Source organism: Pristis pectinata, chromosome 35 (assembly GCF_009764475.1).
Source record: "Pristis pectinata isolate sPriPec2 chromosome 35, sPriPec2.1.pri, whole genome shotgun sequence".
Lineage (NCBI taxonomy): Eukaryota > Metazoa > Chordata > Chondrichthyes > Rhinopristiformes > Pristidae > Pristis > Pristis pectinata.
In genome coordinates, this window is record NC_067439.1 from 2,699,616 (window position 1) to 2,714,125 (window position 14,510).

The 14,510-nt window shown below is 46.7% G+C and overlaps 1 protein-coding gene across 6 annotated transcripts in view; it reads right to left on the reverse strand.

Moving 5' to 3' along the window:
• Positions 1-7,213: 7,213 nt before the first annotated feature.
• The window catches only part of pak4 (p21 protein (Cdc42/Rac)-activated kinase 4), a 99,855-nt gene continuing 92,558 nt past the window's right edge, over positions 7,214-14,510 (reverse strand). For all 6 annotated transcript variants that reach the window (XM_052044181.1, XM_052044179.1, XM_052044178.1 and 3 more), the window contains one exon: positions 7,214-10,011. In XM_052044181.1, coding sequence (XP_051900141.1) covers positions 9,856-10,011 — 156 coding nt within the window. In that variant the 3' untranslated portion in view covers positions 7,214-9,855. The remainder of the gene's footprint in view (positions 10,012-14,510) is intronic.

Sequence of the window (14,510 nt, forward strand, 5' to 3'; positions counted from 1 at the left end):
CACACAGGCAGTACAGAGGGCTCAGGAACTGTGTGGCATCAGCTCTAGTGGCTGCACCACTGTTCTGCCAGATTTATGACAATTGAGTGGATCTGTCACCATGGGGACTAGCAATGACCAGTGAACACTTCTTAAAGACTGCACTTGGAATATTGTGCACAGTTTGGTCTCCTTGCCTACGTCATAAAATTACAAAGTTATACAGCACAGGAAAAGGCCCTTCGGCCCAACTGGTCCATGATGACTAAGATGCCCCATCCAAGCTAGTCCCATTTGCTGTCATTTGGTCCGTAACCTTCTAAATCTTTCTAATCCATGTACCTGTCCAACTGTCTTTTAAAAGTTGTTATTGTACCTGCCTCAACCCCTTCCTCTGGCAGCTCATTCCACATAGATACCATCCTTTGTGTAAACAAAGTTATCCCTCAAGTTCCTTTTAAATCTTTCCCCTCTCACCTTAAACCTAAGCCTTTGATTTCCCCAACCCTGAAAAAAAAGGCTGAGTGCATTCACCCTATCTATGCCCCTCATGATTTTATACACCTAAGACAGGGGATGCAGCAAAGATTGGCCAGACATGCTCTCAGATGATGGATTACTAGCAGGAGGAGAGATTGAGTAGACTGGGGGTTTAGAAGAATGAGAGGTGACCTCATTGAAACTGGCAAACCTTATAGGGTTCAAAAGGCTGCAAGTACCTCCCCGAGGAATCTGGAACCAGAGGCTCCACCTCAGAATAAGGAGTAGGACCGAGGTTCTTTGGGGGGTGGTGAACCTTTGGAATTGTTTACTCTGGAGAGCTGTGGAGGGTCAGTCACTGTTCACTCAAAACAAAATTGATACCTTCTGGATATTGAGGGAATCACCGGATTAGGGACAGTCCCAATTTCATGCTCTGAGAAAGAAGATCAGCCATGGTCTTGCTAAACGGTGATGGGCCAGATTATCTTTATGCAAAGGGGTGCAAATAAATTCAGTCTCCAGGTCTACCTTTACAAGGAACTCGTGTCTGGGCCTTGTGAGTGCACTTGGTCGTTGCTGGTCACCATGGTGACGGACCCACTCAGTGATTATAAAGCTGCATTGAGCAGCAAGCTCTGGGCAGAGAACTAAAGGAAGATGTCGGAAGTTACAGGAGGAGACAGACGGGAGCCATCGGGAGTGGAGACTTTCCTCCTGGCCATGGAGCAAGGGAACGTGCGCCTGGCTAGGTTCGTCGTGGATGCCCTGGATGGAAGCATCTTGAAAGCCAGGATGGAAGGGGGCAAAACCCTTCTGATGTGTGCCATCCTGCTGCCCAACACTGCACAGGCACTCAGCTTCGCCAAGCTGTTGCTCGGGAAGAGCGCCGAGGTGAACAGCCAGGACGACGAGGGCAGGACGGCCCTCAGCCACGCCTGCCAGTGGGGGAACGTGGACACGGTCAGGCTCCTGGTCCAGTCCAATGCAGATCCCGAAATCGTCGACCTCTGGGGCAACAGCTCCCTAATTTATGGGGCTTGGTCTGGCCAGGTAGCGGTGGTGGACTTTCTGCTGAGGTCCTTCAAGCGGCTGGGGCTGGATGTCAACAAGACCAATGCCTTCGGCAAGTCGGCCCTCGATGTTGCCGAATCCTTGGGCCACCAAGACTGTGCCCAGGTGTTGGCAAGCCACGGGAGGAGGCGGTCCGACAGGGAGCCTAGCCCCCTGGAGGACATCACCTTCAAGAGGAGCCCATGTGGGCAGAACCAAATTCTGCTGATGGCCCGGAGCAGAGAAAGAGAGAGGAGGGCAGAGGAGTGGCTCCTGGTCCCTGAAAGGAAAATGAAGCTGGGGAAGGAAGGTCCCAGCAAAAAACCCATCCAACAGCACAGCAGCCTACAGGAGAACCTCTGTGGAGGCAGCCCAAGCTTCTCCAAGGCTTCTGAGATGGTCTCAGACATCGATCCAGAGTATGTCGATGCACGGAATTTGTTCCAGTCGATAGACACCCCTACTTGGCAGGAAACCTCTCGCTACGGTCTCGTGATGAAAGGTCCGAAGCTCTCATCAAGGCCAGTGATTAGCCTTGATTGGGATCAGCAAACTCAGAAGACAGCCAGGCTCAGCGAGGTCAAACTGAATTCTGCCTTATTCAGGGCGCTGAGGGGGTCCCTTAAGCCAGTGCCTGCCTTGTCCAACTGCGGTGGCCAAGTCCAGTTTAAGGTGAATGGGGGACAGCCCAAAGCTCAGAACTTCAGCAAAGATACAGAGAACCGACTGATGCAAGAGCAAGAGGACGTGCCACAGGTCAAGAGCACCAGTTGTCTGGACGCGTTGTCTTTACAGTCCCACTGGGGTCATTCCATTGCGTTACCCAGAAAGCAAAAGGAATCTGGCCCCTTCACACCACAGTTGAACAGGAAAGGAACCTGCAAAGTGGCACCTACATTCAGGAGCTTCAGAGAAGGCACTCCGGCCCCAGTCGCTGGTGGGATGGCACTGAGGTCACCAGATGTGAAGATTGGCTCAACGGGCAATTCCAGGAGTCAAGGAAATAGCTCAAGGAAGTCCCCACCCCTTGATTCAGTACAGAGACCGTGCTGGAGGTGTGGGCAGGAGGAGACTGCCCCGAGTCAGAGGGTGGTGTCCCTACCCCCAGTTGCATCTCCATCCACACAGCACCTCCATGGGCCCACCTTGCCCAGGGACACCGAGAGCAGATGGGGTGAAGCACAGACAATGGAAGATGACGAGTTGGAGATCTCCCTCAGGCTCAGCGACTGCGAGCTGGAAGGTCTACAGAGCACGGACAGCAGCTATTCCCCTCTAGCTGGTTCTCGTGGAGCACCGGTGCCCCAGTGCCAGTCCACGGCCAAGACCTGTACCACCTTCAGCGTGCTGCGCCTCTTCCGCAGGTCCACCATGCCCCAACTGAAGACCCTGACTGAGGACTGGGAGGGCCAGGATTTGGGAGCCAGAGACAGCGGGAGGCAACTGCCCCGCTCCAAGACATTCCCAAACTCCTGGCAAACCGTCTGGGCTGGCGACAAACTTGGTGTCAGCAGAAGCAGAGGAGGGTTCAACCTCTCTCCCAGCAACTGATGAGGCCACCCAAGACTTTGCATTTTTTTTTACCATGTCCATGAAAACCATCACTTCTGCCTGATGTAAAGTGCCGATAATATGATGTGTATTTCAGAGAACCTGCTGAGGTAAAGTGTATACAAAACCCTGCTACCATTGTGTCTTAATTTGCAAACTGTCACTTACCCATCACCTTGTGTCTGCCTGGTTCCTTCTCCAGCATCATCTCTATTTTTGTGTTTTCATTTTTGTTTTTAAATCTCTCCACCTTCTTCCCTGTCCAGCCTTAACCTCCCAAAGTGGCCAAACTCCTCCAATCCCCTTATGATTATTGAGACACAAGAGAGACCGCAGATGCTGGAAATCTGAAGCAACATACAAAATGGTGGAGGAACTGAGCGGGTCGGGCAGCATCTATGGAGGGAAATGGACTGATGAAGGGTCTTGACCCACAACATTGACTGTCCATTTCCCTCCATAGATGCTGCCTGACCCGCTGAGTTCCTCCACAATTTTGTGTGTTGCTCCCTTACGATTATCCCCAGTTTCCATATCTTTAGCTTTCAAGACTCCAATATCTGAAATTCCCTCCCTACACCTCTCCATTTTTCTCTTCTCCTTTAAAAAAACACATTAAAATTTATTTTCACCAACCCCAATGTTGGTGAACAAGACTACTGTGTTTTGGGCAGTTGGTCTCTGCTGACCCTGGACCAGGAATTTCTTCGACAAGCCGAGTGTGGATTCACTCAGACCACAGATCCTGCCAGACCCTGAATTCTGTGGCTTTACCAGCCACAGAACCCAGCCTTGCGCAACCATGCCGACACTTCATTGGCTGTGAGGTGCTTCAGGGTGGGATGTGAAAGGTGCCATAGAAATGCAAGTCTGCATTTCTATCTTATAGGATTGGCTTGCAGCTGCAACACGCTGTACTGAGGCTCAGATGTGAAGCAGAAGACTGCTAATGTATTGGAAAAGCAGGTTTGAGTGTTGATGGTCGACTGGAAGAATTGGCCCTCGCATATTATCACCACCAGACGGCAGCATCACTGCACTGCTGAGCTTGAACAGGCGCTCAGGTTCACGGGTAGTTTACAGCAACAGCTCTGAACAGCTGCAAAAAAGGGGTCTTTTGTTGGTGTCTCTGCTCCTCCACCTCCTCACCTTATCAACATTTCTTTGTCTCTTCTCACTTCCCTGTAATGCATCGTCCTGTGGTAGTCACATCCGGACTAGTGCTGAAATTAGGATCTTTCTAATTTTTATTAGGTAAGTGAAGTACTAAACTGTAGTGTTGAGTCACTTTATCATTAGGTTTTTTTTTGCCAAACAGTATCCTTGGCATATAGAATATTAAAAAGTTAAATGATTTTAAATTATCTCAATTACCTTGCCATATTTGGGGGGGGGGGGGTAGTTGCCTTCATTATAGTTTGGGTGCTTTTGGCAAATTTGGTGAGGATAAACTATTTCCAGTGAGTTACACATACACTTACCACTTTTAATTTAATAAAACAACAAAATAGATGAATGATGCTTTGGCTGTTTTTCTTCTTGTAGTATTTACGATGTATTTGCACATTGGGGAATTCTTACCTTGTAATGACACAGGCCATTCAGCACAATCCCATCAGTCCCATTCCCCTCCTTATCTCCCTGACACCTGCAACTTACTCTCCTACACCAGCCCATCAACTCCCCTTTGATTCTTTTGCCACAGTAAGAGGTAATTTCGAGTACGCAATCAACCTACCAGCACATGTATAGGATGGAAGTGAATTACAGGGGGAAACCCACATAATCACTCCACACAGACAGCACCCGAGGCCAGGGTCGAACCTGGGTCCCTGTAGCTGTGACGCAGCAGTGCCAACTGTGGCAGAAGCACTGCCTTTCATTAGTACCTTTTAGAGAGAGACTACATCCTTTGGAGGTGGTTGGGGGTGGGGGGAGGAATCTGACACAAGGGGACAGAAAGCTTTGGGGCAAATGTCAGTAAACGAAGAAAGTGAAGAGGAAATCAGGAACTCTTCCAAAGAGCTCTTGAGATAGGAAGTCAACTGTAGACCCCATCTTGAAGCCTGGAAAGTTTTGTTTGGTGAGGGTGTTATGGGTTATGGAACCAAAAATTAGGGATATTGGTGATTGGTCAAACTGAACTATCCCCATTGTGCATCAGATAAATGTTGGAACAGGTGGAGACCATTTGGTCCTTTGAGACTCTCCCCTACCCAATCTGGTGATGTGTAACCTGTATCTTAATCTACAGGTCTTAAGATATCTTTAAATATCTTTATTAGTTACACGTACATCGAAACACACAGTGAAATGCATCTTTTGCGTAGCGTGTTCTGCGGGCAGCCCACAAGTGTCTATTGGTGGTCGGGATGTAAGGCAGATTGGTGGGGGTGTTACGGGTTATGGGCAGGCACGGTAGTGTAACGGTTAGCATAATGCTATTACAGCGTCAGCGACCTGTGTTCAATTCCACCCACTGTCCGTAAGGAGTTTGTACATTCTCCCCATGTCTGTGTGGGTTTCCTCCGGGTGCTCTGGTTTCCTCCCACATTCCAAAGACATACAGGTTAGGAAGTTGTGGGCATGCTATGATGGCACCGGAAGCGTGGTGACACTTGCGGGCTGCCCACAGAACACTCTACGCAAAAGATGCATTTCACTGTGTTTCCATGTATATGTGACTAATAAAGATATCTTAAGACCTGTAGATTGAGTTAAGATACAGGTTACACATCACCTTATTGGGTAGGGAAGAGCCTCAAAGGACCAAATGGCCTCTACCTGTTCCAACATTTATCTGATGCACAAAGGTGATAGTTCAGTTTGCCTCAGCAATGTCTCGCATCATCTGAGGGTCACCATTAATTAATAACCACCAGCCGTAACGTGCACTTGGGAAATTTGACTTAATATTCCAACACTTCAAGCAGGATCCTCACAGCTTCATTCAAACTTGAGGGCCTGAGTTATAGGGAGAGGTTGGGCAGGCTTGGGTTTTGTTCCTTGGAGCGTTGGAGACTGAGGGCTGACCTTATAGAGGTGTATAAAATGGAGGGTATAGATAGGGTGAACACAGAGTCTTTTCCCCAGGGAAGAGGAACTAACAACTGGAGGGCAAAGGTTTAAAGGTGAGAGGTGAAAGATTTAAAAGGGACCCGAGGGGCGACTTCTTCACACAGAAGGTGGAACGAGCTGCCAGAGAAAGTGGTTGAGGCAGGTACAATAATAACATTTAAAAGACATTTGGATAAGTACACAGATAGGAGAGGTTTAAAGGGGTATGGACCAAATGTGGGCAAATGGGACTAGCTTGATGGGCACCATGCTGGGCACAGACAAGTTGGGCCGAAGGGCCTGCTTCCATGCTGTATGACTATGATAAACCCATCTACTGGCTTCTTCTGTTGTCAGTCGGCTTTCATGGTTTGGAATTAATCTCTCAAAGTTCACAGCCAAATTTGTGGCTTGTCTTTAACACTGGAGGGCATCCTTGGCAATAGAAGGAATGGCTCCCATGCTCATGGCCATTGGGGATTGCTCTCCAGCCAACGAAGCCTTACGTAACTCAAAGTACGTACCTCGGGGCCTCATAGGATTTAGAGACATTAATAAGCGGTCATTCAGTCATTTGTTTATATTGTTGGTAATCCATACCTCAGCCCCATTATCCCACAACCCTTTGATATGTTTACCCAACAAAGATATAACAACTTCATTATTGGAATCTCCAAAAGTGTTCCTGGCATCACCAACTTCTTTGGAGAGACCATTCCCAATCTCCACCACACTTTCGATATTGAACACAAGCTGGTTCATTGACTTAAAGAGACGGTGTCCCTTAAACTGAATTTCTACATTTGCTTGTGGTCCTTGGAATTTGGACTCATCAAAAGCAGAGAGGCTGCACCATTTGGAAGGAAAAAGAGGGGATGGTTGGGTGAAGTGTCACAAGTATTGGATTCTGAACATTTATTGATGCACATCAGCTCACCCTTGGGGAGTATTAACTGTTGCACTATCAATGAATTAATTGCTCGTGCCCACAAGCCATTTTAGAGAAAGCAACATTCCATAACTAACAGTAATGATCAATGCTCAGTGGAGCCAATACCCTCCACACCATGCTCTCTGAACAGTAGTGAGGTTTTTAAACATTCTTAACAGGTAGACTTCACTTTTGCTTACCAGCCCACTGGGCAGATCAGGTCTTCCTCAATATTACCCTAGCAGGGCAGTCACAACATGGAACCAGGGAGGAACTAACTCACTGCTGAACTTGAAGAACACAGTACAACCAGAGTCAATAAGAGGTGACAGCACTGAGAGGGACAAGCAGCAAGATTGGTTTCATTTCATTGGAACTTAATCATTCAGCATGAGCAGGACACACATGTAAACACACACACACACTTTCAGACTTTCGCACATGGACGCACACACACACACACACAAAGAACATGGAATATAAAGCCAGTCAACTGTGTGTAAAATGGTTTTCAAATCTGTAATTAGAAAATTTAAAAACCTCATTAAATTCACCCTCTTGGCACAATGAAAAACACTTTAAAACAGTAAAACAGTAAATCTTGTTGTAAAGTAGCTACTCAAGAAAATAAGTTGCAGCATTCTCAAAAAAAATACTGTAGTGTTACAAAAAAATTACAATATAAATATCCTTAAACAAACCCAGGCAAAGTCATTCAGTAGTCACTTCATCTATCCGTTCTGATGAAGCTGCATGCTGGAAACTGGCTCAAACACAACTTCAAGGACAAATCTGTGCAATGAGCTGTTGGGATATTGACCTTCAGACAACTTTCCTACTTCACTTGTGACTTCTACATTGGGCATGCACCAGACTTCAGAGGTTCTATGACTTGCTTAACTTGTAGTTTATTTTACCACACAAAAGCTGAGGAAGTTCAGGGCTAGCGCTTGGTGGAACAGTTCAGATGTGGGAGTCGGTCTGGCTTGTTCTCAACCTCAGCTCCGGGAATAGAGGGGAGTACCTTTTGTGGTCATTGTTGGACAGTGGTCACTGGAGTGGTTCTCCTGCACCAACTGCTCATTCAATCCTCTGCAGCATCACCTACCAACAATTCACACTGGACATAAACCATCCACATCACGTCAGTTGTTAAAATGATCCCCTTTCACATTAATCTTAACACCAAAAGTACCTGTCAGGAAGGGAGATGTGTTAGTTGAAATAACTATGGTCTTCAAGGATTTTTTTTTTTAAATGGGAGAAAGTTACTTTGACAGCAAGATATTACAAACTGTGAGGATCTTGTGGATTTACACTGATATTTGCTGCTCTCTCTGAATGTACAAAGCCTTTGAGTTTGGCATCACACCCTCTACTCAGGTGCTAAGAATGGATCAATATGCCAAGTAACTAGCACTACAAGAAAACACTTTTCCTCAGTGAATCCTGTTGACCTGCATACAAAAAGTGCATCAGCAACTCCTTTCTAACTACCATTATTCTGAATTTTACAACATTTTTAAAAAAGATGAAACAGTTTGCCTAAACCAAGAACCAGAATATTCAGGCACTGGCACATCCTGGACATGTGCATCCAACCCCAGAGTAGGCAACCTTATGTCACAGTGGTATCAGTCAGCATGGGTCCCTCCATGCCTCGTCCATGTTGGTTACAGCTACAGTCTTCCTAGATTAAGCAGCTAAATGGATAATTTCCCTTTCAAGACAAGTGATCACACCACTAAGTGACTGAAAGTGATTTCATGCACATTTTTATGTAACTATTCCCCTACTCACTGTATTTTCCTGGAAAAATTCGCCTGTTTCTATTGGGAGAAGTTGCTGTGGTTTAATCATTAATTCTGTTTTCTCAGCTCTTTAAAATACTCAGTTTTCTGATTAAATTTACATCACTGTGAAATTAACTCACTGTCAGAGCCCAGACATACACTTGCCCTGCACCCACCTGCCTTCAACACATTGTCATTCACAATGAAGATGATGGAGTACCCAAAATGTTGTTGAACACACAAGTTCATCTCCCACATAATTCACACTTGACTTGGTTTTGGGACACGAGTACTTACAATGCAGAGGCTGGTAATGAACATCATGTGAAACCGACTGAACTCTAAACTAGTCTACACAAACTAGCAAAAAACTTGCACACTTTACACACTTTTTTTTAAGGGGAAGAGACTGATCTACCAGCAAACTAAACATGCACACCGTGAGGTCCAAAGTGATGCAAAAGGCACTGAACATGGGCTCATTCTCAGTCTGCCAATATCCCAGCATTCTTTGCAAAGGTCAGGTATCCTCCCCTCTCCCTGGATGCATGCTTCAGACTGTGACATCTAACAGTGTTTAGAAATCAAATCTTGATTTAGTAGTGAAATATACACACACGCTTTTTTTATATTTATATAAAATTCCAGTGTAGTTCCTCTTTGCTGTTCTGTGTATAAACTACATTACTCAACTTTTAACAGTCTTTAAGTTACATTTTACAAATCAAAAAAGAAAGTCTCAGTGTTCAGTAGTATTTATATTTCTCCTTTGTGGTTCTGCCCCCTTAGAAACAGTAGTGTCAAAGTTCAGTCAGAAGATCCAGTTGAAACAGGTTGCTAAGGCAAGTCACCATGGATGGAAGATATCTCTCAGGCTCACCGGTCACACAGGAAATTACCCTGCTCTCGTAAATGCCAAATGTTTTATTTATGAGATATAAGCTTCCTAGTTTTAAACATCACAGATTTTCTTCTCTCCCAGCTGGGCTACGCAACTCACAAACAGCTCGCTCATTTTATCCGATTTGTTCGCATCAGTAGTACAATGCAGGATGGGTGCCCCGCCTTGCTCAGGAAGGGGTGCTTCAGTAACTCCGTCGCCATCGCCCTTTGCGAGGGGTCCCGCACTAGCAGCCGGTCCAGGAACCCCTTCAGTAGGGGAGAAACCTACGAGAGAACAGAGAGACAGGGTCCATTGATAAAACAATAGCAAGCAACATTCTAGAGACACAGGAGAGTGCAGATGCTGGAACCTGGAGCAACAAACAAACTGCTGGAGGAATTCAGCCGGTCGGGCAGCATCTGTGGAGTGAAAGGAACTGTCGATGTTCTGGGTCGAGACCCTGCATTGGGGCTGAGAGTGGAGGGGGGAGATAACCAGTATAAACAGTAAAGGGGGTGGGATGAGACAAGGGCCAGTGGGTGATTGGTGGACCGAGGAGGGGTGAAGGATGATGGGCAGATGGAGCCAGGTAGGGGAGGGGGAGGAGTGGAGTTGGGAGACAGATGGAGGCAGGCAAAGACAACAAGAGAGCAGTTGGAGGCAGGTGGGGGGAGGGTGAAGGTGGAGACACGCTGGAGGGGGAGCACGTTGTAGAATCTGATCAGTAAGGAAGGTGATAATGGGAGGTGAAGAGCAGACAGAACCACATGGGGAAGGGGATCCAGTGAGGTAAACGTGTGGGTGGTAGGTGGATGGATCCACGAGGGTGTGGGGATGATAATGAATGATGGTTGGGGGGGGGGGGGCTTGAGGGAGAGGGGTGTGGGCAAGGACAGAGAAAGGTGGGGTGGAGGAACACAGAAGATAAGGGTTAACCAAAATTGGAAAATGTATGTACCATTGGGTTTTAGACTACCCAGGCAGGATACGAGGTGTCGTTCCTCTAGTTTGTGTTGGGCCTCATCCTGGCAGTGGAGAGGCAGAAGACGGACAGGTCAGTGTGGGAACGGGAAGGGGAACTGAAATGGTTTGCAACTGGGAGCTCGGGACGGCCATTGCACACAGTGCAGGTGTTCTGCAAAACGACGTAGAGGGAGCACCGAATCCAGGAGGCGAGCTTGGATGAGATGCATGTGAATCTTTGCCTCATCTATTTAGGTACCTAGATGGTGGTGAGAGAGGAGGTGCAAGAACGTGTGGTTGCAGGGATCAGGGAGGGATGATCTGGCCAGTGAGTCATGGAGTGAGTGGTCCCTGTGGAAGGCAGCAAGGGGTAGGGAGGAGATGTGGTGGGATCCTGTTGCAGCTGGCAGAAATGAAGGATGTAGAGTCATAGAGTACTACAGCACAGAAACTGGATCTTCGGTCCAACTAGTCCATGCTGTCTGATCTTCCGCCTAGTCCCATCTACCTGCACTCGGACCATATCCCTCCAAGAAGTGTGGAGGCTAGCCTGGTGAAAGGTGAAAGGCAAGGATTATGGGAACTCTACCTTTGTTCTGTTTGGAGGAAGGTTGGGTGAAAGAAGTCCGAGAAAAGGAGGAGAATTGAGAGCAGGATCTATCAACCATGGTAGAAGGGAAGCCCCGTTTCCTGAAAAAGGACATTTCAGATGTTGTGGAATGGAAAATTGATGGTTCGCTGGCCCCCACAGATGCTGCTCGACCCAGAGTTCCTCCAGCAGATTATTTGTTGCAGAGAAGATCTGTTGGAAGGAGGGGGACATTTCCAGACAACACTGCTGCACACTTTCCACATTGTACTGGAGACACAAACACCACATTTTAAGAGCAGCAGCTCATATTCCGCCTGGCTAGTCTACAACCAATGGTATGAACAATGAATTTTCCAACTTCAGGTAATCCACATCCCCTGTGCTCATTTCCCTCTCCTACTGTCCCTCCACCCCCCAGTCACTCCACCCCCAGTCACTCAGCTTCATTTCCCTCCCCCACTGGCTCCATCAGACCCTCACCCCTCCCTTACTTATCAGATTCCAGCACCTATCATTTCCACTTATCACCTTCCAGCCCTTGTCAGACTCCCCTTCCCTGGAAGATAGATTATGACCATTCACCTCATCAAAGCCCTCATGATTTTATCTGCCTCTATAATGTCATTCCTCAGTTCCCTACACTCCAGAAGGGGGAGAAAAAACAGCCTGTCCCAGCCTCTCCTTATAACTCAATCCCTCCAGTTCTGGTAACATCTTCGTGAATCTTTGCTTCACCCTCTCCAGCTTACTGATATCCTTCCTATAGCTGGGCGACCAGAACTGCACACAATACTCCAAGCGGTCTCACCAACATCTTGTACAGTTCTAATATGGTGTCTCAACTCCTGTAGTCAATGCCTGATGAAGGCAAGCGTACCTCTGCCCTGTCTACCTGTGTCACCACTTCCTGGGGAAGTCTCCATCTCTCTACCTTCCCCCTCCCACCATCATTTGCCCCTTATCTCTCTCTACCTATCAACCATCACCTCCTGACTTCACCCTGTCCCCTTCCCTCACCTGGATCAATCTGCCCATCATCTCCCTCCTCACCTGGTTTCACCTATCACCTGCCAGCCCCTACCTCACTCCTCCCTCTCTCCGCTCTACATACCCAGTCCTGATGTAGGGTCTTAACCCGATACATCCACCATCTCTTTTCCTCTACAGATGCTGCCTGGTGAGTTCCTCCAGCAGTTTACTTTTTGTTCCATACTGTACTTCCTACTGGTAACAGCTTCCCCTCTGCCTCTCTGAAGGCAAGAGGAGAAAGGCTACGAAGACTTACAAGGACCTAAAGCTGCAGTCGCAGATTCAATTGTTATTGTCGAAAGGAGAGGAATATGTTTCAGAGATCTAGCACAGACTAATGGGCCACATGTCCTCCTTCAACGTTGTATGATTTCAATGTGCATCAAGCCTAGTAATGTGCATCAAGCCTAGTAATTTCTAGGGTAGGGACATGTTCGGCACAGCTTTGTGGGTCGAAGGGCCTGAATTGTGCCGTAATTGTTCTATGTTCTAATGCAACACCATTGATTTCGGAGCAATTTCCAGGGAAGCTTCTGATCGGGTAAACCTGCTGTCAGGATCACCCACTCCTGTAACCAGATCACCAAGCAATCCCCCACCTCCACCCTGGGACTGCTGCAGCAGTGCCTGACATCAGGTAGAATGTGACTAGGACACCTCTCATCACCTATTGCTGAGGCTGTGGTTAGAAGAACATTATTCTCCTCCTCACACTATTTGCATGCTTTATTCCCGGCTTTGACATTTGAAATTAGCACCAAGTCACTGCTTCCCATGGATAAAGTCTGTACAACATTGTTAATTAGGTTGTCAGATTCAGACAGTACAAATTCAGTGACTAAGTGTGAGATGCCTAATTTAAACCTCATCCACAAGCATCAATTACAGTCTGTTCATTCAGATCAAATAATACCCACAGATTACATACCTTCCCACTTCACAGCTTTTAACAATTTAGCCAGCTGCTGTACAAAATACAAACTTTTGCCCACCTTTTCTTTACGTATTAATTCCACTCCCAAGTTTGTAGAAATATGTAGCCAAAAGCTTTCAAGTGGCAAATTCACAACAACAAAAAACAGTCGTTAAACATTCAGATGCAAATGACTACACACAACCCTGGTTAGTTACTGACAACAAACTGGGGCTCTGATGCAGTTTGAAAATAAAAACTAAACTTCAGATGCTGCAAATCTGATGAAAATATAGGAAATGGTGCACACACCCAGCAGGACAGGCAGCATCTGATTTATTTTTGCTGGAGGTTCATTGATCTGTTCAACCCCCTGGCCTCTGTCTCACCACTCCCCCTCTCCTCTTTATACTGTGCATCTCCCTTCTCAGTCCTGATGCAGGGTCTCGACCAGAAATGTCGACAATTCCTTTCCCTCCACAGATGCCGCTCCACCCACTGAGTTCCTCCAGCAGATTGTTTGTTGCTCCAGATTCCAGCGTCTGCGGTCTCTTGTGTCTCCATTAACTGTCTCTCTCTCTACAGACACTGCCGAGTGGTTTCCAGCAGTTTTATTTTGGATTTCCGGCATCTGCAGTTTATTTTATTCCTCCCACACCACCACCACCCCCCCACCTTTCTTTGCAACCAAAAAACCAGTCTGATTTTTAAACTTTGCTGGTTTTGATGAAAGGTCATCAACCTGAAATATCGGCCGTTTCTCTCCACAGATGCTGCCTGACCTGCTGAGTGTCTGCAATATTTCCTGTATTTATTTTATATTAAAGAGCAACAGACTTCACAGCTACATTTTATGATTAATATTAAATTCTGATTAAAATGTATTACAGTAATGAACTTGTGTATTTAAGTTTCAGAGATAAGAAAGATGACTATGGAACTTTGGCAATCTAAAGGTTAATAAAAAAAAAGTGCCTTTCATATCCTTTTCAGGAAGTCCTAAAGGACTTTAAAACAAATGGTGCAGTTTAGAAGTGCTGCCACTGTTGTGATATAGGAAATTCAGCAGACAATTTGTGCACAGTAAGCTTCCATAAACATCAATAACACTGGACAACCTGTTTTAGTGATGTTGAATAAAGAATAAATGTTGGTGAGGCTGAGAGTACTGTGCTCTCAGAGAAGCAAAGGACTGCAGATGCTGGAATCTAGATGAAAGACACGATGATGCTGGAGGAACTCAGCAGGCCAGGCAGCATCCGTGGAAAAAAGCAGGTGGTCAACGT